The 27,378-nt window shown below is 50.9% G+C and overlaps 15 protein-coding genes and 1 non-coding gene across 16 annotated transcripts; 6 read left to right on the plus strand and 10 right to left on the minus strand.

Moving 5' to 3' along the window:
* Positions 1-307: 307 nt before the first annotated feature.
* K460DRAFT_257994 (uncharacterized protein) lies at positions 308-994 on the plus strand (the record flags this gene model as incomplete). The annotated part of the gene is made up of 1 exon (XM_040927435.1): positions 308-994. A coding segment is annotated over one exon (687 nt), but the record flags the coding sequence as incomplete, so codon positions are not given.
* A 383-nt stretch (positions 995-1,377) lies between these two features.
* K460DRAFT_9445 (uncharacterized protein) lies at positions 1,378-2,243 on the minus strand. The gene has a single exon (XM_040938828.1). It carries the CDS (start codon positions 2,042-2,044, stop codon positions 1,484-1,486), a length of 561 nt encoding a protein of 186 aa, XP_040792578.1. The 5' UTR covers positions 2,045-2,243; the 3' UTR covers positions 1,378-1,483.
* A 474-nt stretch (positions 2,244-2,717) lies between these two features.
* Positions 2,718-4,324, minus strand: K460DRAFT_9426 (uncharacterized protein). Its single transcript, XM_040938825.1, has 2 exons — positions 4,083-4,324; positions 2,718-3,938 (listed from the first exon to the last, which is right to left on the minus strand). Exons 1-2 carry the CDS (start codon positions 4,102-4,104, stop codon positions 2,800-2,802), a joined length of 1,161 nt encoding a protein of 386 aa, XP_040792579.1. The 5' UTR covers positions 4,105-4,324; the 3' UTR covers positions 2,718-2,799.
* A 969-nt stretch (positions 4,325-5,293) lies between these two features.
* On the minus strand, positions 5,294-6,795 carry K460DRAFT_390618 (steroid 5 alpha-reductase). The gene is made up of 3 exons (XM_040935787.1): positions 6,602-6,795; positions 6,345-6,548; positions 5,294-6,296 (listed from the first exon to the last, which is right to left on the minus strand). Exons 1-3 carry the CDS (start codon positions 6,680-6,682, stop codon positions 5,709-5,711), a joined length of 873 nt encoding a protein of 290 aa, XP_040792580.1. The 5' UTR covers positions 6,683-6,795; the 3' UTR covers positions 5,294-5,708.
* A 225-nt stretch (positions 6,796-7,020) lies between these two features.
* Positions 7,021-7,107, plus strand: K460DRAFT_t3. Its single transcript has one exon. It is a non-coding gene; the product is annotated as a tRNA-Phe (tRNA).
* A 236-nt stretch (positions 7,108-7,343) lies between these two features.
* On the minus strand, positions 7,344-8,665 carry K460DRAFT_381886 (Zn-dependent exopeptidase; the record flags this gene model as incomplete). Its single annotated transcript, XM_040935382.1, has 3 exons — positions 7,344-7,985; positions 8,039-8,450; positions 8,513-8,665. 3 exons carry the CDS (start codon positions 8,663-8,665, stop codon positions 7,429-7,431), a joined length of 1,122 nt encoding a protein of 373 aa, XP_040792581.1. The 3' UTR covers positions 7,344-7,428.
* Positions 8,666-9,678: 1,013 nt separating this feature from the next.
* Positions 9,679-10,076, plus strand: K460DRAFT_400111 (uncharacterized protein; the record flags this gene model as incomplete). Its single annotated transcript, XM_040936290.1, has 4 exons — positions 9,679-9,741; positions 9,796-9,810; positions 9,866-9,935; positions 10,036-10,076. The coding sequence occupies 4 exons, from the start codon at positions 9,679-9,681 to the stop codon at positions 10,074-10,076; spliced, it is 189 nt and encodes a 62-aa protein (XP_040792582.1).
* A 530-nt stretch (positions 10,077-10,606) lies between these two features.
* On the minus strand, positions 10,607-11,432 carry K460DRAFT_400112 (uncharacterized protein; the record flags this gene model as incomplete). The annotated part of the gene is made up of 3 exons (XM_040936291.1): positions 10,607-10,971; positions 11,025-11,280; positions 11,328-11,432. 3 exons carry the CDS (start codon positions 11,430-11,432, stop codon positions 10,607-10,609), a joined length of 726 nt encoding a protein of 241 aa, XP_040792583.1.
* A 784-nt stretch (positions 11,433-12,216) lies between these two features.
* Positions 12,217-12,987, minus strand: K460DRAFT_372407 (uncharacterized protein; the record flags this gene model as incomplete). Its single annotated transcript, XM_040934507.1, has 5 exons — positions 12,217-12,329; positions 12,411-12,522; positions 12,577-12,721; positions 12,770-12,846; positions 12,898-12,987. The coding sequence occupies 5 exons, from the start codon at positions 12,985-12,987 to the stop codon at positions 12,217-12,219; spliced, it is 537 nt and encodes a 178-aa protein (XP_040792584.1).
* An 894-nt stretch (positions 12,988-13,881) lies between these two features.
* On the plus strand, positions 13,882-15,030 carry K460DRAFT_269524 (RNA-binding domain-containing protein; the record flags this gene model as incomplete). The annotated part of the gene is made up of 2 exons (XM_040927579.1): positions 13,882-14,084; positions 14,139-15,030. Coding segments are annotated over 2 exons (1,095 nt in total), but the record flags the coding sequence as incomplete, so codon positions are not given.
* A 267-nt stretch (positions 15,031-15,297) lies between these two features.
* On the minus strand, positions 15,298-18,614 carry K460DRAFT_411809 (transport protein-like protein sec23). Its single transcript, XM_040937495.1, has 8 exons — positions 18,360-18,614; positions 18,287-18,305; positions 18,128-18,239; positions 17,781-18,075; positions 17,246-17,731; positions 16,693-17,197; positions 16,427-16,643; positions 15,298-16,377 (listed from the first exon to the last, which is right to left on the minus strand). The coding sequence occupies exons 1-8, from the start codon at positions 18,453-18,455 to the stop codon at positions 15,780-15,782; spliced, it is 2,328 nt and encodes a 775-aa protein (XP_040792586.1). The 5' UTR covers positions 18,456-18,614; the 3' UTR covers positions 15,298-15,779.
* Positions 18,615-19,656: 1,042 nt separating this feature from the next.
* On the plus strand, positions 19,657-21,084 carry K460DRAFT_300668 (lytic polysaccharide monooxygenase; the record flags this gene model as incomplete). Its single annotated transcript, XM_040929841.1, has 6 exons — positions 19,657-19,725; positions 19,782-19,984; positions 20,040-20,092; positions 20,142-20,325; positions 20,398-20,590; positions 20,676-21,084. The coding sequence occupies 6 exons, from the start codon at positions 19,657-19,659 to the stop codon at positions 20,976-20,978; spliced, it is 1,005 nt and encodes a 334-aa protein (XP_040792587.1). The 3' UTR covers positions 20,979-21,084.
* Positions 21,085-21,292: 208 nt separating this feature from the next.
* K460DRAFT_381892 (uncharacterized protein) lies at positions 21,293-22,560 on the minus strand (the record flags this gene model as incomplete). The annotated part of the gene is made up of 5 exons (XM_040935383.1): positions 21,293-21,431; positions 21,479-21,573; positions 21,796-21,937; positions 22,004-22,161; positions 22,212-22,560. The coding sequence occupies 5 exons, from the start codon at positions 22,558-22,560 to the stop codon at positions 21,348-21,350; spliced, it is 828 nt and encodes a 275-aa protein (XP_040792588.1). The 3' UTR covers positions 21,293-21,347.
* A 717-nt stretch (positions 22,561-23,277) lies between these two features.
* On the minus strand, positions 23,278-24,413 carry K460DRAFT_326500 (uncharacterized protein; the record flags this gene model as incomplete). The annotated part of the gene is made up of 5 exons (XM_040930625.1): positions 23,278-23,451; positions 23,501-23,616; positions 23,665-23,762; positions 23,823-24,015; positions 24,068-24,413. 5 exons carry the CDS (start codon positions 24,411-24,413, stop codon positions 23,278-23,280), a joined length of 927 nt encoding a protein of 308 aa, XP_040792589.1.
* Positions 24,414-24,641: 228 nt separating this feature from the next.
* On the minus strand, positions 24,642-26,236 carry K460DRAFT_326501 (uncharacterized protein). Its single transcript, XM_040930626.1, has 5 exons — positions 25,633-26,236; positions 25,373-25,574; positions 25,214-25,317; positions 25,045-25,157; positions 24,642-24,986 (listed from the first exon to the last, which is right to left on the minus strand). Exons 1-5 carry the CDS (start codon positions 25,976-25,978, stop codon positions 24,825-24,827), a joined length of 927 nt encoding a protein of 308 aa, XP_040792590.1. The 5' UTR covers positions 25,979-26,236; the 3' UTR covers positions 24,642-24,824.
* Positions 26,237-26,623: 387 nt separating this feature from the next.
* K460DRAFT_360894 (uncharacterized protein) lies at positions 26,624-27,273 on the plus strand. Its single transcript, XM_040932357.1, has one exon. The coding sequence runs from the start codon at positions 26,739-26,741 to the stop codon at positions 26,997-26,999; it is 261 nt and encodes an 86-aa protein (XP_040792591.1). The 5' UTR covers positions 26,624-26,738; the 3' UTR covers positions 27,000-27,273.
* Positions 27,274-27,378: the final 105 nt, after the last annotated feature.

Here is a 27,378-nt window from a genome sequence, read left to right on the forward strand (position 1 = left end):
GTACTACTCATACCAACCACGCGAGATATGTCGTGTGTCATCGCTCCAACAATCACCTTCGCTTTGGCCGCGTGGTTTGTTTACTGTCTCTCACTTCACCTGTTTGACCAGTTATTAGCCCAAGCCGCTACTCCAACCCCCCTCAAAATTTCCTGTCAACTCACGAAATTCGACGAGTAACAACGAAGCCTCAGATTATGCCGACGATGGCGTCAAGCAGCAAAGAAGGCAATCATAATATCAAAGCTCCACACACGCGACCGCGCTTCACGCAAGTGTGTTCTTTCCATACAACGACATGTACTGACCTATGGATAGCGCTCCGGAGCATAAGTTTGCAACCGTCACAGTCGGAGGTGATAAGAAATGCTTCGTTGTGCACGAGCACCTCCTCACTCACTACTCGAGCTTCTTTCGTGCCGCTTATACTGGTCGGCACCGGGAAGCTGAGGACAAGACTGTCACACTGGAAAACACTACGCCAAAGGTCTTCGAGTTCTTCGTACATTGGCTCTACTATGAACGATTTCCTGTTAGGTCTCTCAACGATGACATGGGTCTCCTTGAGGAGTGGGAGAGAGAAGAGAATGATCTTCCGAGTACCTGGTGGTTCGTAGATCTCTACATCTTCGGAAACAAGTACGAAGTCCATCAGTTGAAAATTGATGTGCTCAATGAGCTTTTCCACCTCCTTGAACACGAATCGAAATCAAGGTTGCCCGGTTTAGACGTTGTCCAGGAAGCATTCGACCTTCTCCCCACAGATTCGCCAATGTGTGGCTTTCTAGTAGAAGCCTATTGCTACTGGGCGAATCCCGAGACCTTGGAGGAGTTTGGAGTTTTCAGCTGCATGCCTTTTCTCAAGGCAGTGTGGTGTCGAATGTGTCAGCTCAATCAGAAGGGCTTGAAGCCTCAAAAGAATTATAAAATTGACATATGCGACTTTCATGAGCATAGCACCGATGAAGAGAAGGAAGCGTGCAGAAAACAGAGAGGCCGTAAGATGTGCAAGTGCAACGCCGAGTCAAAGGAGAGTGGATAACTCCGAGGGAACAAGAAGCGATTGGGACAGAGACACGGAGTGTTCATCACTATTTTACTTGACACAATACACAAACGCGAAGCGGAGTCGATGGGGAATATGGCAACCAACGGTCATAATTCTGAACTAGTCCAGAGGGTAAGTCACTCATCTCATCGCCAAGTGATTTCTCCGACTCGTCGCTTTGAACTACTGTTGCTAACCTTTTATATAACGTAGTTTCCCTCATTCCAGACACAAGGCATTCTCTTCTAAGCTGATGGGGAAACCTGAACTATTTTAGGAGACAGGAGGGCGCCAGAATGACAGTATACTCAGCTACGCATCAAATCTCTCACCAGTCATTTCGCATTTTGCAACTGAAGTACACAAAGATCTCAGCTCACCGTTGCCCCTGTTCTTCGCAGTCTTCTTCCGAATCAAACACACAACACCTCCCCCTCACCAAATATTTCTCAACTCACTAAATCCACAATCCCATCTCCATGTGCCCGCCGTGGTGGTGACATATGCCAAGCCCTCCAGACGCGTACAAGGATCCCGCCCCACACTCAACTGCAGTTGTCTGCCAACTAAGAAACCACACCAAACCAAACCGAACCAAACAAAGTTGATTCCCCACAAAAGAAAAAACTCCAACCCTCCGAGTATTTTTAGATCGAAACGGTGCAGGAAAGACTGAGGATGAGGAATTTTCGGTGGCAATGGTAGGGAAGCAAATAGTAAAAGTAAAAAAGGGAAAAGAAAAGGTGGGAAAAGAACGCGTAAGAGGAAAAGAAAGAATAACGATAAGAAATCAAAAATAATATAAAACAGAAGGAAGGGTAAGAAGAAGAAAAGAAAGCTGTTAAGCCGAGAAGTTCTAAGTTGAGTTAGGTTGAGTTGAATGGAGTTGGGTGTAGGATGGAACACCCGCGACGGGTCGCAAACTGAATTGGATGTAAGAAACGGAGAGAACATAGTAAGATTCAGAGTCAACCAGCCAATGCAGTGGATCGTCATGCAATGTGGTAGTGTGGAGCATGTTGGGCAGTTGTGTGGTGAGATTCGACCTGCCTACCTACCTACAGACACTATATCGACTACCTCGGGTTGATCATTCGTCATCTCTGCAACAACTTTGACACGTGAAAAAGGAAAGTGCTCCAGAGGGAAAAACCAAGGGAGGCGTGCATGAGAACACAATGTAATTACAAACAGTATTTTGCGCGTTGAACATGCTCACTCTCAACTTCGCCAAACAGCCAACCAACATATCAACTGTGTGCATGCCTGATAGCAGCCAACAAATCCCACTCTTCCCATCGCTCAACTCTCCGTACTAACCAACAGACATAAGAAACTCGACGGCGTGAAAATCCGGACAACGACCGGATCTCTCCGTGTGTTTGTGTGTGTGATGATAATTACGCGATCTATAGTTCAACAGCCCACCCCTGCCCTGCATGATCACAACACCAGCGTGCTTCCGATCTGGTACCACCTCTTTATTGTCGTACCCGCCTCACCCGGTCGATCCGACCGTCCCAACCATCAGGTGAGGTGGGGCATGCATGCCAGCAACCGCCTGCTGCATGCGACTTCGAAAAGATAACACAAAGATCGATACAATGCGGAAAAGACAATGAGAACCGCCTGGTCAAAACGCCGCCATATGGATATAGGCTGATTGAATTTCAAAGAGATTAGAATGAAAGGTGGCGATGTACAATTAGCGATAAATAGCTTAGCGACTTTGGATTTGAATCGAAAATGGTCTAGAAATTCTGCGCAATCCCCGAGTTGCCTTGCTGTGGAAACACACTCGGGTTCTCAATCCTCGTGTTTCGTCGTGCGCTCACGTCGCGTATTATGGGCTGCTGATTCCCTGCATAGGGATCCGGTTGGCCATAGGGATTAGACTGGTAATAGCCCTGGTTGTCATTGTAGAATTCTTGTGGGTTGCTATTTGGCATGCCAGGGTATTCGCCCGAGTTGTCGGAGTGGCCAGCCGCCGAGTAAGAGGATGAGGCGTTAGAGGGGCCGCGGTGTACGCCCGAGGCGTTCTGGCTCGAGTTGGGAGCTGCACCGCCGACAGCACCGAGGGCGCCAATGCCATCCGAGTCCAATGTCTCGCGACGACCGTTGACTAGAGGGTCGTTGGAGTTTGCGTCGGAGTAGGTACCGTTGGTTGGCGAGTTGGGGCTTTGGTAACCACCTGGGTTGCTGTTGCTGTCGGAGTAGGTCATGCCGGAAGCGAGCGTGGTAGAAGCCTTGCGGTTCGAGCTGGTAGCCGTGTTGCCCCATCCCCGGTAGCCGCTGTCGTCTTCGGCCATGGCCATACCGACGGCAGGGAGCGTCGGGTCGTGGTTGGGATTGTAGCCATACTCCTCCACCTCTTTCCTGCGTTCGTCCTCGGCAACCTTGCGCTGCTTGCGTTTCCGCCAGAAGAATAAGCCACCAAGCACAAGCAAGGCGACAACGACAACGGGGATAACGACGGCAATGGCCGTCTTACCACCGCTGTTCAACCCGCCACCATTGTCCTTTTGTGCGTTTTGGAGCTCGGTTGGATTGGTGCTGGTTGCCCGGGCGGAGCTCGAGACGCCAGTGGCAGTTGTCTTGGCGGGCGCGTTGGTTGGAGTAATCACTGAAGTGATGATGAGAACCGATGGTGTCTCTCCAGGCCGGGTTGCAGAGGGGGTGATGATGATGAAAGACGTCTGGACTTCGGTTGTGGTTGGCGGAGCGGACGAGGCGGTGACGACCGAGGTGGGTGGGGGAGCTGCCGAAGACGGTGGTGGTGGTGGGTTCGAGGAAGGCGGGTTCGACGAGGGTGCAGGTGGTGGGCTCGACGAGACGGGTAGGCTCACTGGCGGGGGACTCGAGGCGGGTGGTTCTGCCGACGAGGGCACCGCTGAGGGCAGGTTAGAGGGCGTTGTGGGGTTGGGAGACGGTGTGGTAGGAGCCGCTGAGGGGACTACGGGCAATGTTACAGACGATAAGGGAGGAGAAGAGGCAGGTGGAGCAGAATTCGACTGGATAAAAGAAGGGGACGTACGAGTAGTGGCATTGCTCGACATGCTTAACGACAATCGCACGCCGCGATGGACGTGGGATGGTGAAGCAGAAAGTCAGGCAAGAAAGAGCGAGTGTTGATGATGTGGGCGACGGCAGAGAAAAGGTGCCGGGGCGGTTTCGAAAGGTGAGGAAGTTAGTGTCGCGGAATGCAGCAGCAGAGGCTTGGGATCGCTCCGCGGCTGGAGAGTGGGCGGCGATCTGTGTCGTCTCGGCTCACGAGTGGTGAAGAAGAGCTCGGGGCTATGAAGGAGCGACGCAGTGGGAGGAGCCTGATGAGTGGGTGCGAGGAGGTGCGCGGTTGCGTTGCAGGAGGAGGGTGGAGTCGCGCGCGGGAGAAGAGGGCGGATCCAAGAAGAGCAAGCTCCTGTTGATCAATAGCCGACGCAACAAGCGAAAGCCCAGTGCAGTGGGCTGCACGGGTGCCAATTAAAACAAATGAGTAATGCGTAAGAGGGGCGGCGGGCGTTCAGAAACGCTTCATGAAGATAAGCCTGGGAAATGGAGCAGCCTGCCTGCCTGCCTGGGGGGGGGGGGGGGTGCTGAGGTGCTTTTCAGCAATGGCCGCCAAGCTGCCCTGCTTGCGACGCTGCGAAATATTATTGACTGGCCGCGCCGTTCCAAAGGGAAATAAGAGCGGAGTCGCAGCCCTGGAGGCGCCCAAAGCCGCCTAGTCGCAGCCCTAAGAGGCAGTCGAGAGCAAAGCTGATGCTGCCACTACCGCCCAAAGCAGCCTTCGCGTGGCTGTGTGCGTTTGAGAAAGCGTCGTCTCATCACTCATCACGGGCATCTCTCTCCCAGCGCGCGCGCTCCATCGCCGCCTCGTGCGGGAGAGACACCAAAGAAGCCCATCGCTGGGACATCCCTCGACGACGCAGGTGCGCGCGCCCACAACACAATCGCTGTCGCATGTCGTCATGCCATCGCCCGCCCACCTTGCCAACCCTGCTGGCTCTCCTATTCTACCCTGGCCCCAATATTAATTCACACCAAAACATGATCCCTCCGCTGTTACGAGCTGCCTCTTCCCATCCAGCCCGTGCGCGCCTGATTGGCCCGTTTGGCCACTCTATATTAAGCTGAGGAAGCTGAGAGTCAGTCAGACTACCCTCGGTACGTTACAGTCCCGTGTCCACTCTTTCGCACCGCTAGCCGCCACACACCGCGCACCATGGACTCAACAACCGCCTGTCAACTCTCAGGAAGAGAATTGGTTGCTTCACGCTGCAGCGATACGGCTTTTCACATCATGTGTGCTCGTGTTGCTCGTAATCAGCTTCTGTCACTGATCACTCCTTCGCGCTGCCCAAGTTCCACCAGTGAGCCATCACAGTGTCCTTGTACAGGGAATCCATCACACATCACTACCCTGCGCTGACATGTTATTACACATGTTTGTCGTCTCTACGTTGTAAAGACATTCGACGCTCCGCCGCCGTGTCACGCTTAATTATTAGTACCTTTGCCCGCCCGCTTGCTGCTTGCCGCTACTGCGGCTAACACTGCCGAAGCTCATCGACCTCTTTGTTACACCAAAGCCACACATGTATAATTTCCATCTATAGCTACAAAATTGGCTACTAGCCTTCCGCACTGCCCCAAGTCCCGATCATATCAGCCCTGGAATCACCGCTTTCCTATTCTCTAGCCTCTCCTTGCCAAACTTCTTCTCATACCACCTCTTGCCCTGCAGCGCCCGTGGTAGCATCGTCGTGACCTCGTTGACCAAGAATATCCGCGCAGGAACACAGTTCCACCCTCCAACCATCCACCATCCAGCCCACTCGATCCATTCACAGAGGTAGTGCGCATGTAGAACGTACTGGAACAGCCCATTCTTCGGAATCATGTAAATCTTATCCACGCTTTCCACAGCCTTGCCCTGCGCGGCAACCTCTTTGCGCTGCTTGCGCTGCTTGCGATCTGCCGTCCGTCTGATCTCGCGCAAGTCGTCGTCATGGAACATGTTGCCCATCAGTCCCCAGCTCCAGATGACGAGCCCAAAAAACACCCATCCAGACCGTACAGTCCACTCGTGCTGTGTTGTCGGTCCGTAGCCCGCGAGATATCCGCCGATGGAGATGGCGTTGAAAGTTTGGAAGGCGAATGCCATGAGCCAGACGAGCGGGCTCATGGGTGACATGCTTGGGTTCAGGAAGAGGGGCGAGAGGATTGCGCGATAGATGTAGTGGGCGACCTGCGTTCTGTTAGTACAGCGCCCAATATACGACTTGGTGAGACCTACGAAGCACCCAGCCATCGTCCAGTTACCCCATGGCAAATCTCCAATTCCCAGTTCTTGCGGCAGTGTGTACATGATGTACAGCAGGATAATGAATCCTACCGACTCCATGCTTGCCCATCCAATCTTTCCATTGATATTGAAGACAGACTCATTTGACGTCTTCCCCTGCGGATAGTAGTCGGTCACCCATTGTATTGCGGTAATCTAGCAAGTAACGATTATCAGCAAAGGACGCGATATGCGGAGCGGAGTCTTACTATGGGAAAGTATTGCCAGATTTGGCAGATCAGCTCCCAATTCTCACGCGACGGCGGCAGCCAATCCTGCACAATGGCCATTGCGATGCTTTGGCAAGTGAGATTGCGCGATAATCAACATGTACAGACGCGTAGAGCGCTCGAGGAAGTTTGCCGAACCTATTGTGGAGAGAGAATCATGAGGTCATAACTTAGACATGTTCGCGCCAAGCCGAAGCGTGTAACCGCGTTTCATGCCGGATATAGACCCACAGTGGCTGTGTCGCTTGGCTCGCCCACCCACAGCCTAGTCTAGCTAAAGTATAAAAATTTCTCAGTTGTCCTAAATATCTGAAGCGTCGTGAGACGCTCATCTGCCACTATAGATACTACGGATAATTACCCTACATTTTAATTAGACCTCATCAAATCCCATAAGAGTCTCCTTAGCTCAATTGGGAGAGCGCCAGACTGAAGTCTTCGGTCACTAAATCTGGAGGTATCGTGTTCGATCCACGAAGGGGACATTAATCGTGCCTGGGTTCGCCCAGGAACATTCGAACTACTTTTTTTGCCATTGTTCTGCTCAAACTACGATCACGCCATGTCAGATAGATGTTCATCAAGACCAACGTCTCTTTTTTAATCCTCGTATTCAGAGACAAGATGCTCACGAGAAACATCTCGGATGCACCGGCTTTGGCGACCACATCGACATACACGACTTCACCTGAGCAGCTTTCGAAAGTAGTGTATCAGTTTTCAGTCCTAATTGCTTATCAACCATTGCTATGGATCCGCGTCACTTACCAGAACCAACCATTACTAAACGTAATAATGCCTCTATCTCACAAATCTGCGAAAGCCAGCTCGACCACGAACCCAACGACAACCTTCGCGTGCTCAACCGTATGCTCAAAGTCGATCGTCTCAATGGTGTCGTTTGCCGTATGAACATACGGGTTGTCGTTCGGACCATGCATCTCGCCTTCAAATACAAATGCACTCGGATATCCCGCCCTCGTGGCACTGGTGTGATCAGAGCAAGCATAGCCGCACTCAGTGTCTGCCACCTCAGTCTTCGTATAAGCTTTGATGACGCGTCGAGTAAAGTTGTTCAACAATGCATTGGTGTTGTCTGTCACAAGGCCGAATTTAGGTGTCATGTTACGGGACTTGTAGCCCGCCGTGTAGCCTGTCATGTCTTGGTTGAGCATAGCGGCAATGTCGCGCTTCTGCTCAGCGTACGATCTGAAGATGTTGCCTGACCCTAACAGGCCCACTTCTTCGGCAGCATAAAAATGGAACTCGATGGTATGCGAGGCGTCGCCATTAGCGATCGTGCTGTTCGTTAAAACGGTGCGGAAGGCTTCTAGAATGGTCATACTGCCGGAGCCATCATCGTCTAGGAGAGCAGTCAGTGGTACTATCAGCCTATATCGAATCTACGTAACGTACCAGCTCCAGGGGCCCTTGCTGTTGTCCTATTCACGCCCGCCGCGCCGTTGATGGAATCCTGGTGGGCTCCAACAACGATGGTTTTTGCGCTTTTGCCAGGTATAGTCGCGATGATCGAGCTTTGTCTATACACATGCGGGAATATAGACACCGTGACTGGCGAACGTGATGGAATATAGCTGCGTGCTTGTGCAAGCAGCCATTCGGCAGACTGGTTGCCAGTTTCTGATTGGTAGTAGCGATTGTTGAAGCTACTAAAAATTTCGAGGTTGGTTCGAATGTTCGTACCACTGAGTTGATCGATGAGGTCTTGGACGGATTCGCCTTGCGTCAACTCAGTTGGATACGTGTAGTTTGCGAGTACCCTTGAAGACTGCGGCCAGTCTGTGACGTCAATGAAGCCGATGCCTTGCTGTACTATTATGAGTACGACGCTGAATTTTTCAGAATAGTTCCTCGTGATGATATACGTACGCTTGTCAAAGCAAGCTTTCCAGCCTCCGTCACTGCTTTGGTTTGTCCAGGTGCTAACTCGACTGTGAACAATTTCGCACGTCGTTGCGCATCCAAGGTTGGTAACGCGGTCGCAATTGCCACAAAAGTGGCGAGAGAGAAGGAGTAGCGCATGTTGAAAGGCACCGTTGCAGTCTCTTGGTCGAGGGCGGGCGACAGAATAGTCAATTGCTATCTCAGAAGGCGGGAGCTGTTCCTTTTGAAAGCTCAATGTTTATCACTCAGACGACGACATTTGCGTCATGTTATACCGTCATTTGGAACAGGGTCATACGCATACCCGGCTCTTCCACCTTTTGCCGGGCTTGAAACTATGGAACCACAGCATTGGGTTATAACGGAAATGCCCGGAAGTCGGTAATGTAGATGAAGCTGTTGATCCTTCCTGATCCAGAGAGTTTGGAATGAGTGCCAACCTCAGAAATACAGAATGAACTAGCAAGGCATCTGAAGGGGCCTTCGTGCCTAGTCTTTCAAGCAATACTGCTGTAACCCTGTAATGTTGGGTAAATCTCTAGAAGCCGACCTGTAGCTGCTCTAAAGTGTCATTAGAAGTTGGCTCCAAGAATTCGGGGGAGAAACTCTCGGCCAGACCACGCTTAAACATGTAACTGCCAAGGTATTTATACATGAAGCATGTACGAGTGTGAAGCACCGTATTTGCCGAGTACCTTGAAGCAGTGACATGAATGCCCAAAAGATAAGTCTGAAGGTGGCTTGAGTTTGTACGGTTTGCTTGAGAGCTAAGAATAGCAGTAAATCGGCTGTGGCGACCTAAAAAAAATATGCGTCTCTGCTCAAATTCCCCCATGTTACATCGATAGCACAAAGCAATGCGAGACACGGAACATCGCAGCAAACAAGAATCGTGTTGATTGCTCGTCCACGTGGCGCAACCTTCGACGGCCGCTTCTAGCCCCTAATCGCCCGCCCGCCACTCCCATTCGTCAAACAGCCAAACGGCGCTATTTTTATCAAAACTTCGACCGCGCTTACTGCACTTGAACTTCTAACCTCCACAGGCACCCAGAAGAACAACACCAGCTCCTACTTCAAAGCTACGCCAGCATCTCGGACCGATCCCCGAAAAAGAATCTGGTCTTTGAGCGAACACACAACCGGCAGAGATGGCTCGTGGAAATCAGCGTGATAAGGCTCGCGAGAAGAACCTCAAGGCTGCGGCGGGATCGGTATGTTCCACCTCTAGTTCCGAATAAACGGCATGTGCTAACATTCTCTTATAGAAATCAAAGAACGGTGTATGTGCTTGGTGTGGGAAAGGTTGAAGAACGTGTGGCTAATCCTGAGGCACAGCAATCTGGCACGGAATTTGCCCGCACCAAAGACGACCAGGCGGCGATTATGCGCGCGAAGCAGGCTGCTGGTACGTTCGCTTTCTCTCCTTCCTTACCTTTCTTGGCCTTCTTCTCTCGTTTTCTCTGTAGCGTGGGTGATCCGGTGCGCTAATATGTTGATTTATGAAGCCGAAGCGAAAAAAGCCGCAGAGGGCCCTGCCAAGAAATAAGCTGCGGGTGTTGCGCTGAGCGCTGAGCGACGCACGACGACCAAGTATCGAGCTGAAAGCGAGTATGGTGTTCACGAGCTGGAGTCTTGATTGCATTTTTGAATCGGGTGTGAGGAGCTGAGGTATGCTGGGTCTGCTTTGGGTAACGAATATACCGATTTCTCTTTTCAACTGCTGTGATGTGCCTGCCCACCGCGCCCTTGGTGTTAAACATCAGTGTAGCTCCGCCTTGTCTCCTCAAGAGGTAAATTCGCGAGCACTGAAATAAGCTCATGATAAAGAAGTACGATCTCTTGGATTCGATTCTATGCTTCACTTTTACAATCAAGTTTAACCCCACAACCGTGCAACTATCGCAGGCCTTGGATTACGGTATAGTGCGAATGCCCTTCAAGTTCCGCGCAAATAATAAAAATGGTATCAAGGTCGACATGCTACTCGAAGCCTGTCGGTACTCATCAATCAGAAACCCAAATCCACCAGCCGCCTCTTGCCGAGGTCATTACTATTTTCCAACCTCTCTGTTACGTCTATCCGATCATTCCAGGGAAGCCACCAAAGTTGTTGATTGCAGCGTTCGCGGGGAACGAGTTCATGCCACACAGGCAACTGCACGTGCAAGCCTGGCCCTGACCGTCCTGACCGGTACCAGCAACGACAGTAGCTGAGGCAAGGGCCTGAGCTCCGGAACCTGCCACAACGGTGACTGTGGGAGGGGCAGCAGCAGCATTAGGATTAGCGGCTTGGAGACCTCCGGGCTGAAGGGAGGTGCCGTTGGTGCCGACAGCGAGTTGCTTAAAAGCGGACATGGTCTTGTCGCCGGTGGTAGCGGCGTTGATGCTGAAGACCATTCCCTTGCCGCAATGGATACCATTTTGCTGTTTGCAGTAGAACCCTGTGTAAAGTGTTAGTTGGCGTCGCTAGACTGCTGGGTGATTAGTGACTTACAGAGCGCCTCGGTCGTTTCAACGGTCATGTTCCAATTGACACCTGCTTTGCCCTCAGGGTTTGGCATGAAGCCCGAGTCCATGCCTCCCTCCATCTTTTTGCAAGGTTCGGCAAAAGTCGATTGCGTGACGGTGTGGTTCTTTTGCATGAAGACGAACATGACCATATCGCCAACCGCTGCCGTAATGGACTCGGGTGAGTATCCAAGTACGGGCGCCATTCCGGTTGCTATTGGCTTCACTCCACCGACGACAACCTTGGATTATTAGATATAGTCCAAGAGCTCCAGCGGAGAGTACTCACGGTATGTGTAGCAGCGCCGGATGGCACCGCAGATTGCAAGCTCATGACCTGCATCTGAGCGGCAGCGAGGCTAGCTGCCATTGGCAGTGCTGAAAAGTACTTCATTATGACTAGATTGCGTATCCTCGTAAAATTCGAAAAGAGCGTAAGTGCCTGCGCTGCAAGCAGAGAATATACGGTAGAAGGTAGAAAGGAAGAAACTGAAAGGCACTGCGAGGGCCGGCTCAGAGAACAGTAAGACGATGAAGAGAATGACTAGAAAGACAGTAGAGCCCCGGCACCGAGACAGTTATGAGGCAGAAGGATGGGAACAATAGAGTGTGTCTGGGACGTCTACAGCTTAAATCTATGCATGAAATTGGCGGTCTGATGGGTGGCAGGCAGGCCGGACACATGGCGAAACATCACACCCCTTGAAGACAACTGCAAAACTCGCCGGGATTTTGATGATGCGCGCTCGCTTGGTAGTGGTGGCGGGGTTCTTCAAAGCTCGAACTGTGGGAAGTGGGTTTGAGGTTGTCGCGGGAGTGTCGCAGATCTGTCTCGCCTTACGCCAGCGCTGTCCCGAATAGGCAATCCACGTACTATCAAGCTCCTTCGCAACGGAACAGCCAGTAGGGGTGCCTGAACAGAGAGGCTGGAAGATGGTTTGCCGCATGAAGAGGTAGAAACTATCATTTCGCAGCCTGCGCTTCCGAGTGCTGTGAGGCACGAACTGTTGGTGGTTAATCGCGGGCAAGGGCTAGGCGAGGGCATTGCTCACTCACATTGGTCCAGAACATGGGCTTTGAGCCTCAATACTCTTCTTCGTTTTGCGCATCACTGAGCACTGTTCACTATCCACATCGTTCATGTGCACTGCCTCTTTTAATCGCTGTTCTTTTCGCCACTACTGCTTTGGTGGAGCATCTTTGGATACCTGTTGCTGTCCCGCGTGCAACCCCGTGTAGTAGCCAGCATAGTACCAAGACATCATGATGTTCTTGAGGTTTTCGTCTTGCACTGCCAGAAGTCAGAATTGTTTTGACCGTCAACGGTTGCCCATTTAGGCCAGGAACCCGGCCTGTCAAGCCGAACACGTACCAGTCCCGAGAATAGCCTGTGGCATCGAAGCCGCAAGAGCCCCATCATGCGGCGCGGCATTGTCTGATGCGATCGACTGGCCCTGCTGCTGTTGTTCGGAAGGTTTTTGTTCCTACCATTTGTCAGGCAGGGATCGGTACAAAGCCGATTGCATGTCTCATCGTACCTGCTGTTGGGTTCCTGCTTGAGCAAGATGATGGACGCCATTGGCACCTGGAAGTGACATCTCGGTATCTTCTTGGTCCGCATCACCATTGGTCTCTGCGTCTCCCGATCCTGTCTCTGCTTCTTCCAACAGGTCCCCATAGTCGCTGCAACAGGTCAGCACCACGATCCAAAGTATTCGAAGGATGATTTACCCCCGCAGTTCTCTCAGCTCTTCCTCCGTCAGAGCGTCTTCCAGTCTCTTGCCTGACTTGTGGATGCTGTGATACTTCTTCTCACGTGTCAGTCGAGGTAAGGTGACGGGAGGGATGATCTAGCATACCTTGTATTCGGTAACGGCATCGTTCCAGGAGTTTATTAGCAAAGAGTCGTCCCATGCATTCTTATCGCTCATATCGATTCCTGGCGCCATTTTGGATCTAGTTCAAGTTGACGGGCGTCCGTAGGCAGATGCAGGTATACCGAAAGGCAGGAAACAGTGTGCAATATTCGACGACTGTGATAATGTTGCCAGTCGATGTATCCGCGGTAATTTTAGCTTCTAGTATCAACTTGCGTGAAAGGAGAAAGTATTCGGGCAGGTATGGTTCAGTAATTGGCGTTATTCACCGCCAACAGCGCCAGCTCGGGAGCTCGCTAGCGCGACTTCCTCGAAAAAAGTTCCTGGCCCGAGCACCCTCAACTTTGAACTTTCTGCACACAACACCATTTGCGACTTGACCACGCAAAACTAAGCACAAGCAATCACAATGGCAGCCGAAGACACCAAAGGAAAGAAGCGCAAGGGTAAGCGGAACACCGTTCAATTGTGAATATACGTTTGCTAACTCCATCCTCAGGCGCTCCAGAGTCTGCGCCGAAAGCGAAGAAGCCCAGAAAGTCGGACGAGAAGCCTGCCGCTACCTCGAAGCCTACCAAACCCACCAAGGCTACGCCCGCAGCTCCTGCGCCCGTCGAGACGAAGCTAGCCAAGAGCAAGCCGACGCGCAAACAAGCTGCGGATTTCTTCGACGACGAAGCTCCCGCCGCTGTTGAGCCCGCGAAGCCGACCAAGGGCAAGAAGGCAAAGGCTCCTGCTAAAGCCAATGAGGATGTGCCTGAACCCGTTGCCGCCAAAGTAGACGCGCCGAAAGCCAAGGCCAAAGCGAAGAAGGGCAAGCAAGCCGATGCGGCGCCTGTCGAGGAGGACCCAGTAGTCGAAGCCCCCAAAGAAGTCTCGGCCAAGAAGGCGAAGAATGCAAAGGGCGGCAAAAAGCAAGAGGAACAGAAGGAAGAGATTGCCGAAGTCACAGTCGTGTCAGAGGACGCCGAGGAAGACGCCGTGGAAGACGATCAAACCGCAGCTCTACTTGCTGGCTTCGAGAGCGATGACGATTCAGACGATCCAAGTGAAGACTTGGACTTCGACGACGATATTCAGGTTCCCACACTTACCAAGAACCAACGGAAAGCGATCGAGAAGGCAGGCCAAACCCCTCTGTCTAACACACCGGGAGTGGTCTATGTTGGGTACGTGCATTGCATTGAAGCTACAGAATGACCATGTCACTAACGCCACAGCAGTCGTGTGCCGCGTGGTTTCTTCGAGACCCAGATGAAGCAGTACTTCTCGCAGTTTGGCAAGGTAAACCACCTCCGCCTCTCCCGTAACAAGAAGACAGGCGCCTCCAAGCACTACGCCTTCGTCGAGTTCGCATCCACCGAAGTTGCCGATATCGTCGCCCGAACCATGGATAACTACCTAATGTTCGGTCACATTCTCAAGTGCAAGCTCGTTCCTGCTGATCAGGTCCATCCTGACCTCTTCAAAGGCGCTGGTCAGCGCTTCAAGGTTGACCCTCGAAACAAGAAGGCGGGTCTTGAGATGGAGCGTGGCGTCGAGCGCGCCCAATGGGAGAAGCGCGTCGCCAATGAGAACAAGAGGAGGACCGGGCGGAACAAGCAGCTGAAAGAAGATTTTGGCTACGAGTACACTGGCCCGCAACTGAAGGCTGTCGAGGATGTTCCGAAGCGGACGTCTACATTAGAGACTGAAGAGCCTCAACAGCTCCTGGCTGAGACGCCTGCTGCAGAGCAACCGAAGGGTAAGAAGGGAAAGAAGGAAACGAAATCCGAACAAAAGGTCCAAGCCATCGAGGCTGTTGAGCCTAAACCGGCGAAGAAAGGCAAGAAGGCCACGAAGGGAAAGGTAGCAGAGGAGGCCAATGGCGAGGTGGAGGCCGCTGCTGAGGTCGTTGAGCCTGTTGCAGACAGGAAGCGCAAGTCTGACGTCGCTCTCGAAGCTACCGCTGTAACCGAAGACATTGTCACCGCTGAGCCCGCGGCCAAGAGCAAGAAGGCTAAAAAGGCCACCAATGCTACTATCGCTGAGGACGTGAAGGAGAAGGCGCCCAAGACAAAGCCAGAGCAGGAGGCTGTTGCTAAACCGAAGAGGGCAAAGAAAGCTAAGGCTTGAGCTTCGTCGCCTCGGTCAAGTCAACTACTTGGAGACATTTCTGTCATCGCTCCACCTGCACAATGGTCTTGCTGCTAGCCCGTGGCCCGCGCTGCCTGCGACTACGAAGTTTCAAGTGTATGTCCAAACCACACTACTATGATAGTATACAAGCTGTATGTTCATATTACATGGCGAGCGTGGCATGTATGTCTTATTCCTTCCAATTGAAGTGTTTATCCGGAATGCTTATTTCACCCTCACGACTACCATCAAGTAGCACAAATTACCAAATCATAAATTTGGATCAAGAACTACTTGTTTACTCTAGTGACTTTTAAATCTCATGTTCCCCTCGTCGCGTGAACAAATCTTGACCTCTAACTGACTTGCGGTAATTGTATATGTAATTTCTCTTCTCCATTTCTCCATCCTAGTACGTGCGATTGGGAGGGGTAGAAATGTCGAAGCAGTAGTTCGGCCATCAAAGTATGATCTAGAATAAAACAGCGCAAACTTGTGCACTATTCATAAAGCAAATAGAACTCATCACTACGCTAATCTTATTTCTACGCGTCTAACCCTGTGCTAGCTCGCTACTCTACCATACTTCAACGAGGTCGATGCCATGATCCTCTTCCATATTTCATTGCATCCCTTTACCCTGGAGCACACTACCACACATCGATCATTCGCATACTCTAGTAACCTATCTGCAACCCCCAGGTGCCCATGGTACCGTGGAAAGTATTCGCTGACTCGATGTATTTCTAGCCCGTGCCGGAGACCGCCAGCTTCATGAGGTGATCCATAAATGTCTGTAGGCTAACGTCATCCGTGAAAATAGTCTGAGCTGTCTGTGCAACACCACCATAAGAGCCTGTGGTGTGGGTAGTGGAAGGATTGAGCTTTGAGAGCAGGAAACGAGCTTGGGAACCACCAGCGTCGCAGACAATGAAGCGAGGGAGTGGGAAGCGGTCTTGGATGAGATCCTTTGCATCCTCCTTCGGCGCCTCAAGAAGTGTAGCAAAGTTCTCATAGCCTTCTTGCTCTTGATAACCGGCTTTGCGCCACTCGGCCATAGTCTCGCCGTGGAAGATGAGGATGTGGAAGAACGTGTCGAGTAGGAGGACAGTCTCAGACTGGATGGAAGCCGAGTCGAGCAGAACAGGCTGGCCGCCTTCGTGATCAAAGCCGTAGCTATCAAGTGTGGGCTGGATCATGATCAGAGAGTTGCCAACATCTTCGTGGTTCAAAATATGTCGGTAGAAAGCGGTCTCATCGGGTGAGTTGTTGAACACCTGTAAGAACTGTGATCGTCGAAGATGGAACATGAACTGGGGGTATAGTGTGAAGTTCTTCTCGAGCCTATACAAATCAGTGGGAGAATGTCGGGATTTGGCAAATGGTGGCATACCTGAACGATGATGGGTCGTCTTTCCTGTACTCGGCAAAGCGCGAGCACAACCGGATGAGCATGCGGTCAACCCATCGCAAAACATCTGGCCCATCGTCGACCTCCGCCTTGAAGACTGCTATCCTCGACATGAGTACAGCTGCGGCTTCCTGGTCAAAGGATTGTGCGATGGCGGGGTCGCCGGATGGACCGCTTAAATTCCGCGCAACAGTGGTTACTACGTGGATCAGCATTGACCCCCATACATGCTTCATGGGTCAACATACCTCTCAGATGGTACTGGCCAGCAGAGTGCTGGTATTGTGTGAGAAACTGCACAATGCCTTGCTGCGGTCCCGATTGCATCTGGTTGGGCCCGCCTTGACTGGCGATCTCGAAATAGATACCGTAGGAGGATTCGGGGTCAATACCACACATCTTCCATGCAGAAGTGTTTCCAATACCGCACTCGGTCTCACCAACAGATACCGACTTCCTGTTCAATGAGACAGCATGTCCAATGAGGCCAGTAACCTTCAGCTCCTTGGTAGTAACGACGTTGAGTTCGGCGTTGAAACCCATGAGTAGGTTGTCGTCCGCATCCTTATTGAAGACTCGTGCGAACGACTGCTTGTACATGGAGGAGGTAAAACTGTCGGTCAGGATCATATGACCGCCCGTATTGTTCGCAAGACCCCTCATCTCAAGTAGACCGACTTGATCTAAACAGCCGGCAAATATGTCCACAATGTGGCCGTTATGTGAGACGCGCTTTGCGAGGGCTTCGTAGAACTGCATATGTTAGAACCTGCTGGCTACTATTGTCAGGATAGGACCAACCTTCAATGCCTTCTTGTAGTACTTGATATTATCGCGGTCGATATCGTGATGCGATCGAATGGGCTCGCGCAGCTCAGGGCCAACAACCATGCCAGGGCCCTCGGTCGCTGGACCACCGCTGAAGAGCATGATGCGAGCTCCTGTGTTCAGGTAGTTTGTCTCTAGGAGCCCAGCAGCAACGCTCAGTGCAACTCCAGTGCACCTCAGTGCACGCTTATCGTTCGCGACTGGCCACGGATCCCTCTGCAGTTGCTCGAGGGCGTTGGTCAACTGGAATTCGCACTGCGACACGGGGAGAATGAAGCGCGCGCCAACTCCGCCAGGGGGCACAACGGGAGGCCGTCCGGGCTGCTGTGGGATATTCGCTCGCGGGGCAATCTGGCTCAAGCCGAGCATTTCGTGGACTTGCTTTGAGGAGTAGTCCTTATTGCCCCGAAAGACGTACGATTTGGCGCACTCGGTGTAGCCTAGCTCATGAACTTGTGTCTGGAACTATCAGCATAACTTCTCTTGTGCTCTACCATCCCACACATACCATAGTACCGTATGTAATCAGGCCAACCAGGGCATATTGCGGGAGCAAGCTCAAGCTCATGATGATCGAGTCCTTGAGCGCCTTCAAGCTATCCTCCTCCTGGCACGTATCCACGACAAATATAAAGATGGGCGGAGTCTGCACAGGCTGGGCGAGCCGGTACTCGATGGTGGTGCTATTCGGATGTAGCTCTGGGGGTATCTGCTCTTGCGTGATGTCCTTGTAATGCGGCGGGAGGTTGTTTCGCTGGAGACAGAAGGGGCATATCCATACTCGTGCGCGCATATCGACTTGGCTGTATTATCGTCAGGTTTAGCGGTATAGGCAGGAACTAAAGAATGGCATACCAGAAAGGGTTGAGGACAGCCCGGCATGGCGGTCTGCAAGCGACCGGCGCATATTGAAGCAATGGAGTATCTGTCTTCTCTTTCAATGGCGTGTATAGAGCGCCGATAGGAACTGCACGAGTCAGACTTAATTTCTATATAACTTCGTCTAATTCTTACCAACTAGGCGCGAAGCTTCCTACACGACAGGTCAGCATTCCATCCATGTCAACACTACACATGTTGGCCATACCATGCGCGAGCTGGGGAAGGTGTTCCAGCTGAGGCGGATGCCATCTCTGTCCTCAACGTCGCTCCACTGGTCCTTCAGTGCCTCAAAGTCCGCCATCTTGTGCTGTGATCAAGCGTGTGGTATCGGGGAAAGGGCTCTTGCTCTTGGTGTGGTGGGACCAAGGGCACCCACAGTTCGAATTGGCGGGGGCCGTGTGGTAGATGCGGTGGAGGAATTGGGAAGGGTTTCGAAGGTAGAGTATTGATAGCAAAGACGTGTCCGCAACAGCTCTATGCCCAAGGCTGCAACTAAAGGACGAAGTTGCTACGTTCCCAGAGCTCGCGCGGTACTGCTGAGTGGGTGATGCCAGAGTGGACATTCTTGGGCAGCGCTACTTACCAATCCAGCCTAGCGCGACCGAGGCTCCGAGCTCCCTCAAAACTCGGTTTTTCGCACCGCTTTCTTTCTCTTCGCTACCGCCAGCAAACAAAACACTACTTTACGGCAGCCTCGAGATATATAATGACGAGTCTGTTTTCGCGCTGCGCGTAGAAGATATCAGGCCCATGGCTGGGCGCCCGATCTGGAAAACTCGTTCCGAGTAGACTGAGAGATTGGGAATCAGCAGAGGTCACATACACAATCACACACGCATCCTATATCAGCCATGTATCGCTCTGTGGCAACTTTAGCCACCACCTCTTGGAGGTGTACGGGCCAAAACTAGCAGTATCGCGCCGCTCGCTCGATGTCTACTGTCGGTGGAGGTCGCGGTCACTTCCCGCCCGTGTTAGCTCTGATGCCACACCAGACATTATTACGGTGGCCCATGTTTGTAACTTATAGAGTCTGGATAAGCTATACCATCATTGACATCTGCAAGCCTCGGGTAGCAGCACTGCTCCAACAAACTATTGTCCACGTTCTTATTGCGGCTCGATACAGCCTACATTTGTGGCGTACGTACCGTACATTGTTGTATCGGGGATAGCACGACACCACCCGGTACATTGACATACAATTACGCCCGACCTTAGCATGTAATTCCCGTGAGCTGTAACTCCGGAGCACTGCCGATATGACTAGTGGTGCCTTCAGATACGTGGGTATGCGTGGGTGTTACCCAGGCTGTTGATAGATTAACAATATGGAGCAGATCGGGTATATTGAATTACAATACTCTAATCTGTTCGACACACGCCTCAGCAACCATGCATTCAGTGGTGCTTGGGTATATATACTGCTTTACCTCTTATTTGATTACACCATTGCGCTGCTGTTCACACCCAGTCTTCCGTGTTTTGTTCTATCGGTCAACATGGCTCGAACCTCAGCACTTCTGCTATCGCTCCTTGCGAGTCAAGCCTGCGCCCATACTTTCATCTGGGTAATTTCTTGCCTAACACCAAGACAGGTTCTGAAGACTCTACTCATTTCTTCCAGGGCGTTTTCGTCAATGGCGTGGACCAAGGCACCTTCAAGGGGATCCGCATCCCAGCTTACAACGGTGCATCAGGCAAAGGCGGCTACAACAATTCGCCAGTCAAGGATCTAGGCTCAATAGACTTGCGCTGCAATGTCATGGGTGACGTGCAGGCTCACGACACGATCAAGGTAGCACCTGGCGACAACTTGACCTTCGACTGGTACGAAATTGTATTGTCGGCACCGCGATAGCACGGATACTAATGGGATGAATAGGCACCACGATATCCGGAATGATACGGATGATGTGATTGCGTCGAGCCACCACGGTAAGAACCGTACTGTAGATGAAGGAAGTTGTATGCTGATGAAACCCAGGGCCATCTCTTGTCTACATCTCCCCCGACCCACCGACACAGAACTCCTTCGTCAAGATCTGGCACTTAGGAAAATACGAAAGCAACCCCTTCCCCCAGGCAGGGAAGTGGTCTGCAACCTCGGACATCGCAAAGAACTTCGGGCACATGAACGTCCGTATTCCCCAAGGTCTTAAGGCCGGACAGTATGTACCGTGGTCTTCTATCCTCATGTATACCCAAAACCCCTGCAGATATGAACTAAAGTTTACCAATAGCTACTTAATCCGGGCTGAAATCATCGCCCTGCACGAAGGCGATGTCTCTTTCAAAGCAAACCCGAGGCGAGGTGCGCAGTTCTACCCTGATTGCGTGCAGATTGAAGTGACCGGTAATGGCACCGTCGAGTTACCGGAGGGTGTCTCCTTCCCTGGAGCGTACAGCTATGAGGATCCGGGTGTTGTACACAACGTATGTTCCCAGATATACCTTCGCTCCCTCCCAGATTGCTCCATTCTTCGATTCATTTGGGTTCGTAGACACTGACAAATATCAGGTATATTGCTCCACCGAGACGAAGAAGCCCAAAACCAGCACAACTCCGTGTGTAACCGACTATATTATCCCAGGTCCCACCGTTTGGTCCGGCGCCTGGCCCGAAACCACGTCAGTATCGGTGGGTCCCGTCAAGGGTGTGACGACGGCGACGCCGTGGTCGACCTGGATTGGAACCGACTCGGTTGTTACGAGTGCCACGTACGCGGATGTGAAAAGTCAGACGATCGTGGGGACACAGAAGTATACCGCGATTTGGAGTGAAACATACGTTACGCCGACGCCGGGCTCGCCGAGATGGTAAGTGTGAAATAAGAAGCGATGGGGGTCTTGAAATAGAGGAAGAGGTATGACCGAATACTCAAATGTATTTGTGCACTCTCGACATGTATAAATTCGTTGCAAGTGCCACATTGTCCGTCAGTATAATACTCTTACGTGGCAACCATCTCTGAAGAAGAAAGGAAAACTTCCGCACCGCCGCTGCACAGGTTCATATACCCACGTAAAATTTGTCCCAGGTCTAGCTGCTTGGTGTCCGAGTTACTGTCGAACACAGTCATTCAGCCCCACTCCTATGCTCCCGTTTCTCTTGAAACCCTGACACTAGTTACCTTATGTCTTGGCTTAAATCCTAAGTCAGTTTGGCCTATTGATCCAGAACAATAATTTCTCATTTCTGGCGCTTCTCGTTCTCAAGAATGCTACCAGCTTCATCCCGCTCGCGCTTGATGCTCTTGAGCGGTGTATTCGCATTCTAAACCAATCAACATAACGTACTTGTTATTAGGTCTGTTCACGTACCCGGTGGTGATCTAATAGCGCCAGCAGCTCCTTTTTGTTGAGGTCCCCCAGTCCGTTGACATGACCCCGATACATTCCGATGATGGCAACAATCTCTGTAGTGCCGAGTCCATATCGTTCTTCATTCGAACTAGGAGCTGGGCTTGATAGCCGGGAGGAGATGCCCGGACTGTCGATAGCAGAGGAAGTGTTTGCATATGGCAGCGGTGGAGGAGATGGCTCGGGTGTACGTTGGACCACGCAGAGGGCTTTTAGGGTGGCTATAAAGTGATGTATGAGCCAAATATGAACATCGAAACATAAAGTGGAAGACTTACCGAGCGAACGATATTTGAAGCGAAAAGTTGCAAACGCACGTTCGTCTCCTTTGCCGTTTACATTATCATAGGACAATGTTTTGCCGCGCCTCTGTTTGACAGGCTCATCTACGCTGTAGTATTTGAGTAATCGAATCATATACTTCGAATAATCAACATACCTTCCATAGTGGGAAAGCCCTAGAGCTTGCACATCTTCCTCTGGTACCTTCCCAAACTTTGATACGCCGTTCATCGCTTGAGGTGTCTGTCCCGAGCTTCTAGGCCATCTGATGTTCTTGATTTCATGAAACAGAACCGTGATCGTGCCGGTCTGCTTCAACTTTTCTTCAGTAGCCTTGTCAAGCCTTCTAGTGCTATCTTGCTCTGTACTCCGTTTAGTGTGGTCCGTAATATATCTAAAATGAAATACTCACCAAAAACGAAAGAAGAGAAGAGGAAGTTTGAGGTATGCCATCGTCCACCGATTTTCGATGGCGCGCCTGAGGACCTATGTCCGTCCTCTTTCTTAAGTTGGTTCAGTCTTAGAAGGTACGAATCTACCTTGTGCCCGTCAAGGCGGACCTCAACACGAACTCCATGCCTTCCAGCGTAATTTTCGAGGAACTTTGTAAGAATCTCAAAAGTTCCTTCGCCGTTAACCTCCAAATATCTAGTGACTACATTCGGTGCATCACCTGCTTGATCGTCGTTGTATTCGCGGAGCGCATTACCGTTTGCGACGACCTCGACTCGTAGACCGGGGCAGTCATTGATGATAGCCATGACTGTGGTTGTATGGTATTCGTATGGTGAACAAGTCGTAGTGTTTAGGTACAAGCCTGCAACGCTTAGTCATGATAAGGGCAGACTGAAAGCGGTGGTGAAGGTGTAGGTGAAGGTGAGGCAAGCTGTGTGCGGCGCCCCCGCTGAACATGGTGTGAGAGCCACAGATATATTGAGCATGACCCGATGGAAAAGATATATGAGTGATGTGATTGCAGATCCCAAGGAAGCCTGACTGCGTAGGAGATGGGGGGTATGGATTCAAGGACGGAATGAGCGGGCAACTTAGAAACGGAAGATGACTGAGCACATAATGAGAGAAAAGATTAATACTAGACATTACTAAAGTAATAAAATAAATAAATAAATGGCCAGGTCTGCTAATAGCGATCGTCAAGGATTACTCAATAATCTATTTAGCTAGCTTTATGTTCTGTAAACTTTACTGCCTTAGTACTGTATTAAGCTGCTAGGTATAGCACCTAAACTATAGTTTTATACTAATTTCTCCTACTTCGTTGTATAATCTGCTCTTGCTAGCGTTGACCACTTTTAAACAAAGAAATAGGCAAATGGCCACGATAGCTAAAACCGCATAGAAAGAGTCTTGACCGTAGGGCCTCGAACTGGAAATGAAAAATGAAGCATGCTGTACCGCCAAATGCTCGTGTAAGAAACCCTGAATCCGGTCGATCTCCAGAGACTTGGCCTATACCTTCAATCTATCATGATCACCTCGTTGCTCGAACCACAACGGCGCTTCCGGCTTCTCGACTGAACGACCACAACCTCATCATCGTCCTCATCATCGTCCTCATCATTGATGTCGATCGTCCGATCCCGCTTAGTACCATCTTCTTTCTTCAATTTGGGAGCAGCTGCGATCCGTCCCTTGAAAATACGTCAGCGGTGTAAAAAATGAACCAAACATTTCACTAACCTTGAAGTTCCGCACGAGTTGACGTAGCTCGTTTAGATTGAGGTCATCTTCCGGTCGCTCTTCTAGCGGTACAGGACTCGGAGTTCGGGGAATGATTTGAAGTATTTTGAGGGCATCTAGAAGGTCAACATTTGGAACTTGTCGGAGTACATTGGGAACCTTACCAAGGGAACGATACTTGAAGTTGAAAGTGGCGAAAGGCTCATCGATGATATCCCAATCCCACCAATGAACTTTTGAATGTGTTTTGGGAATGCCTAGTCTGCACTCTGTTAGTAATCTGTGTTAAATTTACTAAATTGACTTTCAATGTTCCTCTTACTTTGCTTGGTGTGATCTCGCGTCTCCTTTAAGAGCTTTCTCAGGAACGACATCGACTTTTGAGTCCTCTTTGAAAGAAGGCCCACCTCTTACCTTGCGTAGGTTTGCTATACGCTGGATTTTAACAGTCACCATGCCCAACGAAGCCAATTTCTGCACAAGACTTTTGTTGATGAGTTGCGTGTTACCGTCAACTACATCCCATCAGTGTCAGTCAATCGTGATGGCATCCAGTCATAGACGTACCGATGGTCAGTTCAGCAAATTGGAACTTCTGGATGAAAACCCTCCGACCAGCCTTTGATAGCCGGCCCTCAACGGTATGGACTAAGGTATTATTAAGCTCATGACTTTCATGCGCGTTGTGATTGCCTTCGTCTCCATCAATGCAAATTTGCGCACTGATGTCATCAGTGGAAAATAGCGCAGAAACGGTGTACCTGACTACGAAATCGGCGCCCGTCTTCGCCTCGATATAGGTCGTCTTGGTGTGTGATTCTTGATCCGCTTCCTGATCATCGAATTCCGGTAGCGGCTCGCCGTCGACGATGATCTCCACTTTCAGGCCCGGACAAGTCGACAAGATTGCCATCATTCGTTTGAAATAGGACACTATATTGATAAAATGGAGAGGAGGGTGGTGGGCCAAAACAGTAAAGGATTAGCTTTATAGTTGTGGGGGTTGATCGTCGTCGCTAGTGAGGGACGAAATGGTACGGTAAACATGGGTCAGTAAAGCTAGTAACTGGGATAAGTGGTGAGAGAAGGTGGGTAGTGTGTAAGAGCAGGTGAGGGTGAGCGGCTAAGTAAATAGTACCAACCTGTGTAATAGTATCTTGCACTGGCGCGACTTATCAAAGCAACTTGTAAGCCTACTAGTATACACCCCCATTTGAACAGCTTAAGTAGGACATGCCGCTTCCGTTAATATAGAATGCAATTACTCGTGTGCGAACATGCTTATTCTGGGTAGCACCCAGATTTGGTGCAGAATAGCACGCCCTCAGTCCAGCACAATCACTTCCTGGTCTACACGCGGACGTTTGCGACTCCTCGTCTCAATGACTGTCACTTCATCGTCATCCTGAAGCTCGGTCCCGTGTTCGCGTTTGGTCTGTCTATTGACTTCGCCTTCCTGCTTGATGGAGACACTCGCTGCTTCTCGCTGTGGATTTGTCAGTATTCGCGGAACAATAGACATGTGGCACGATGACATTACGCACACGCCGCAAGGCTTCTCGTAGCTCTGCTGGAGACAGCTCGTCCTCGGGTCTCTCCTCCGGTGGAATAGCATCCACTCCTTCATCGTTAATGATGCGTAGTGCCTTAAGCGCAGCTGCGCAAAGACGGTCGTCAGCAACAATTCAATGGTATAAAGAAGTATTTACTGACCTAGAGAACGATACTTGAAGTGAACAGTCGCGAACGGCTCGTCGTCTACAACATCATACGTGAACTTCTGTGTCACTCGCCCAGCTGCTCGTGGTTCACTCAATCTATTATCATTGTTATTGTTAGCGATATGAACGCCGGAGTAGGTCCAAGACATACGTTGCCTGATGCGATCGAGCATCTCCTTTCATTGCTTTCTCCGGGATTGCGCCTAACGCTGATAAGCCATGCTTAGCCGTTCTAGGCATGCGGTCCGCGGGATGCATGTTGGTGATGTATCGATACTTCAATGTGATGTTGCCTTTCGTTGTTAGGTCTCTCTGGAGGCCAGAAATTTCTGAGGCGTCCTCGACTTCCTCAACTAACCGTAGTCAACATAAGAATATCTTTGATGCTGGGAAGAGTAGCTGAAGCCTTACCGATGCTCAGTGCTGTAAAGCGATAATATCGCCGGACCCAATTCCCATCCTCTTGATACGAGATGCCTTTCTGGTTGTGGCCACCTTCCCTATATAGTTCATCTGGACACTTATAGGTCCTGCGATATATGTCCCCATCCACGCTCACTTTCATCTCCACGCCATATTGCAGTGGGAAAGGTGCACTGAAAACGCTCCTGATAGCAAACTCCGCACCCGACTGGGCCTCTACATACTTCGTAACTGCTTTGGACGATGTTTCCTCGTCATCGTCGTACTCGCGGAGAGGTCGTCCATCCACAATTACCTCCGCCTTGAGACCGGGGACATCGTCAAGAACGGCCATTGCGCGTTTGCCGACAATTCTGTAACGAGGCGATATCTCCAAGGCCCTAGTGATCACTTGCGGCAGTTTCGTTTTTGCTCGAGGCTCGGTTGGGGTATGCCCATGGACGGTTTATAAGAAGGTAGGTAGGGGTTCCGGAGCCGGGGCTCCAGAGCCGAATAGGGCGGAGGTTGAGAAAGTGCAGACTTTCTGTTATTTGAGTATAGAGGGTATGCTGGGAGTGATATTGACGAGCAGGCAGGTCCTAAGCGCGCGATGTAGAGAGGGTTCTGAGTAGTAGAGTATACCTAGGTACCAGATGCAGAATGGCGGGGTTTTAGCGCGCTCCTCTTCCGAATAAAATTTAGTGAAATCTTGTTAGCTTACGCTTCTTCGTTTGCGACCTTGAAAAGTATTTTGCGTGAGTCCATCTTATAGCTCTTCCGCATGATGTGGTTCTTCATGAGTATGACACAAGTATTCTAGCTCGCGGAGTTGCTACAATTTCATGCGGATGCCATGATTGCTACCACTGAACATGGGGGCACACGTAGAGCTAGTAATGGCAATAGCTCTTAACATTAGTAGAATGCTTCCCACTGTAAAGTATGCTTTCTGATACCCAGAATATCACCAAACCAAACAAGGCTATACACATCGAAAGCATGTTGACTCATTGAAAGAACACCTTGCTGTTACTCTTCGGAAACTTGAAGCAACTAAGAAGCCGTAACGACTAGCAGCGGTGCACAGGCTACAATCAGCCACCTAGAACTCAGGCATGTTCGCAGAGCCTAGGTGCCAATCTGACTCTAGTTTCTGTCCTGCAGACGAAGCCCTTTCCCATGCTCAATTCGACAGCGATCTCACCAGCCACACGCCATATTCACGCTTCAGACGTTGCGCAGGGCAGTCAGCACCAAACTCAATAAACAGGGTGCCGACGTCGTTCTACGGTCAGCGCAACAGCCAACAGCCCAACTACATCAGTTTCCAACACTCGACAACCATCCAATCTCGATATCAGACCAAAGTGATATAATCGCCCCGCGGCGATCGGCCACGAGGCAGGAGCTCGCGTCGCACCGACCAATTACACGGCGGCTGTAGACGAGCAACGCATCATGATCGGCAGAGCCTGACAAGAGAACAACATGATGTTGTGTTTTGGGTGACTTCACAGCTGCGAAATTCCCGCGCCTAAAGTCGCGATTTAGCCTTGAAGAAATATCTAGTGAGGTTGATGTGGGTCAATCAGGAAGCAGGATGGCCAAAGAGGAAGAGGATCTCCGCGCCGAGGGGGGTAGCATTGCGATACACGTCTTTGGCGAGTTGATTTTTTGGTTTGTGGAGCTTTTTTAGTCGCAAAGAAGCAGGTCGCATGATGGGGTATGACGGAAGGATGGGGAGAATCCTGGATT

This window comes from Cucurbitaria berberidis (genome assembly GCF_010015615.1).
Source record: "Cucurbitaria berberidis CBS 394.84 unplaced genomic scaffold K460scaffold_1, whole genome shotgun sequence".
Classification (NCBI taxonomy): domain Eukaryota; kingdom Fungi; phylum Ascomycota; class Dothideomycetes; order Pleosporales; family Cucurbitariaceae; genus Cucurbitaria; species Cucurbitaria berberidis.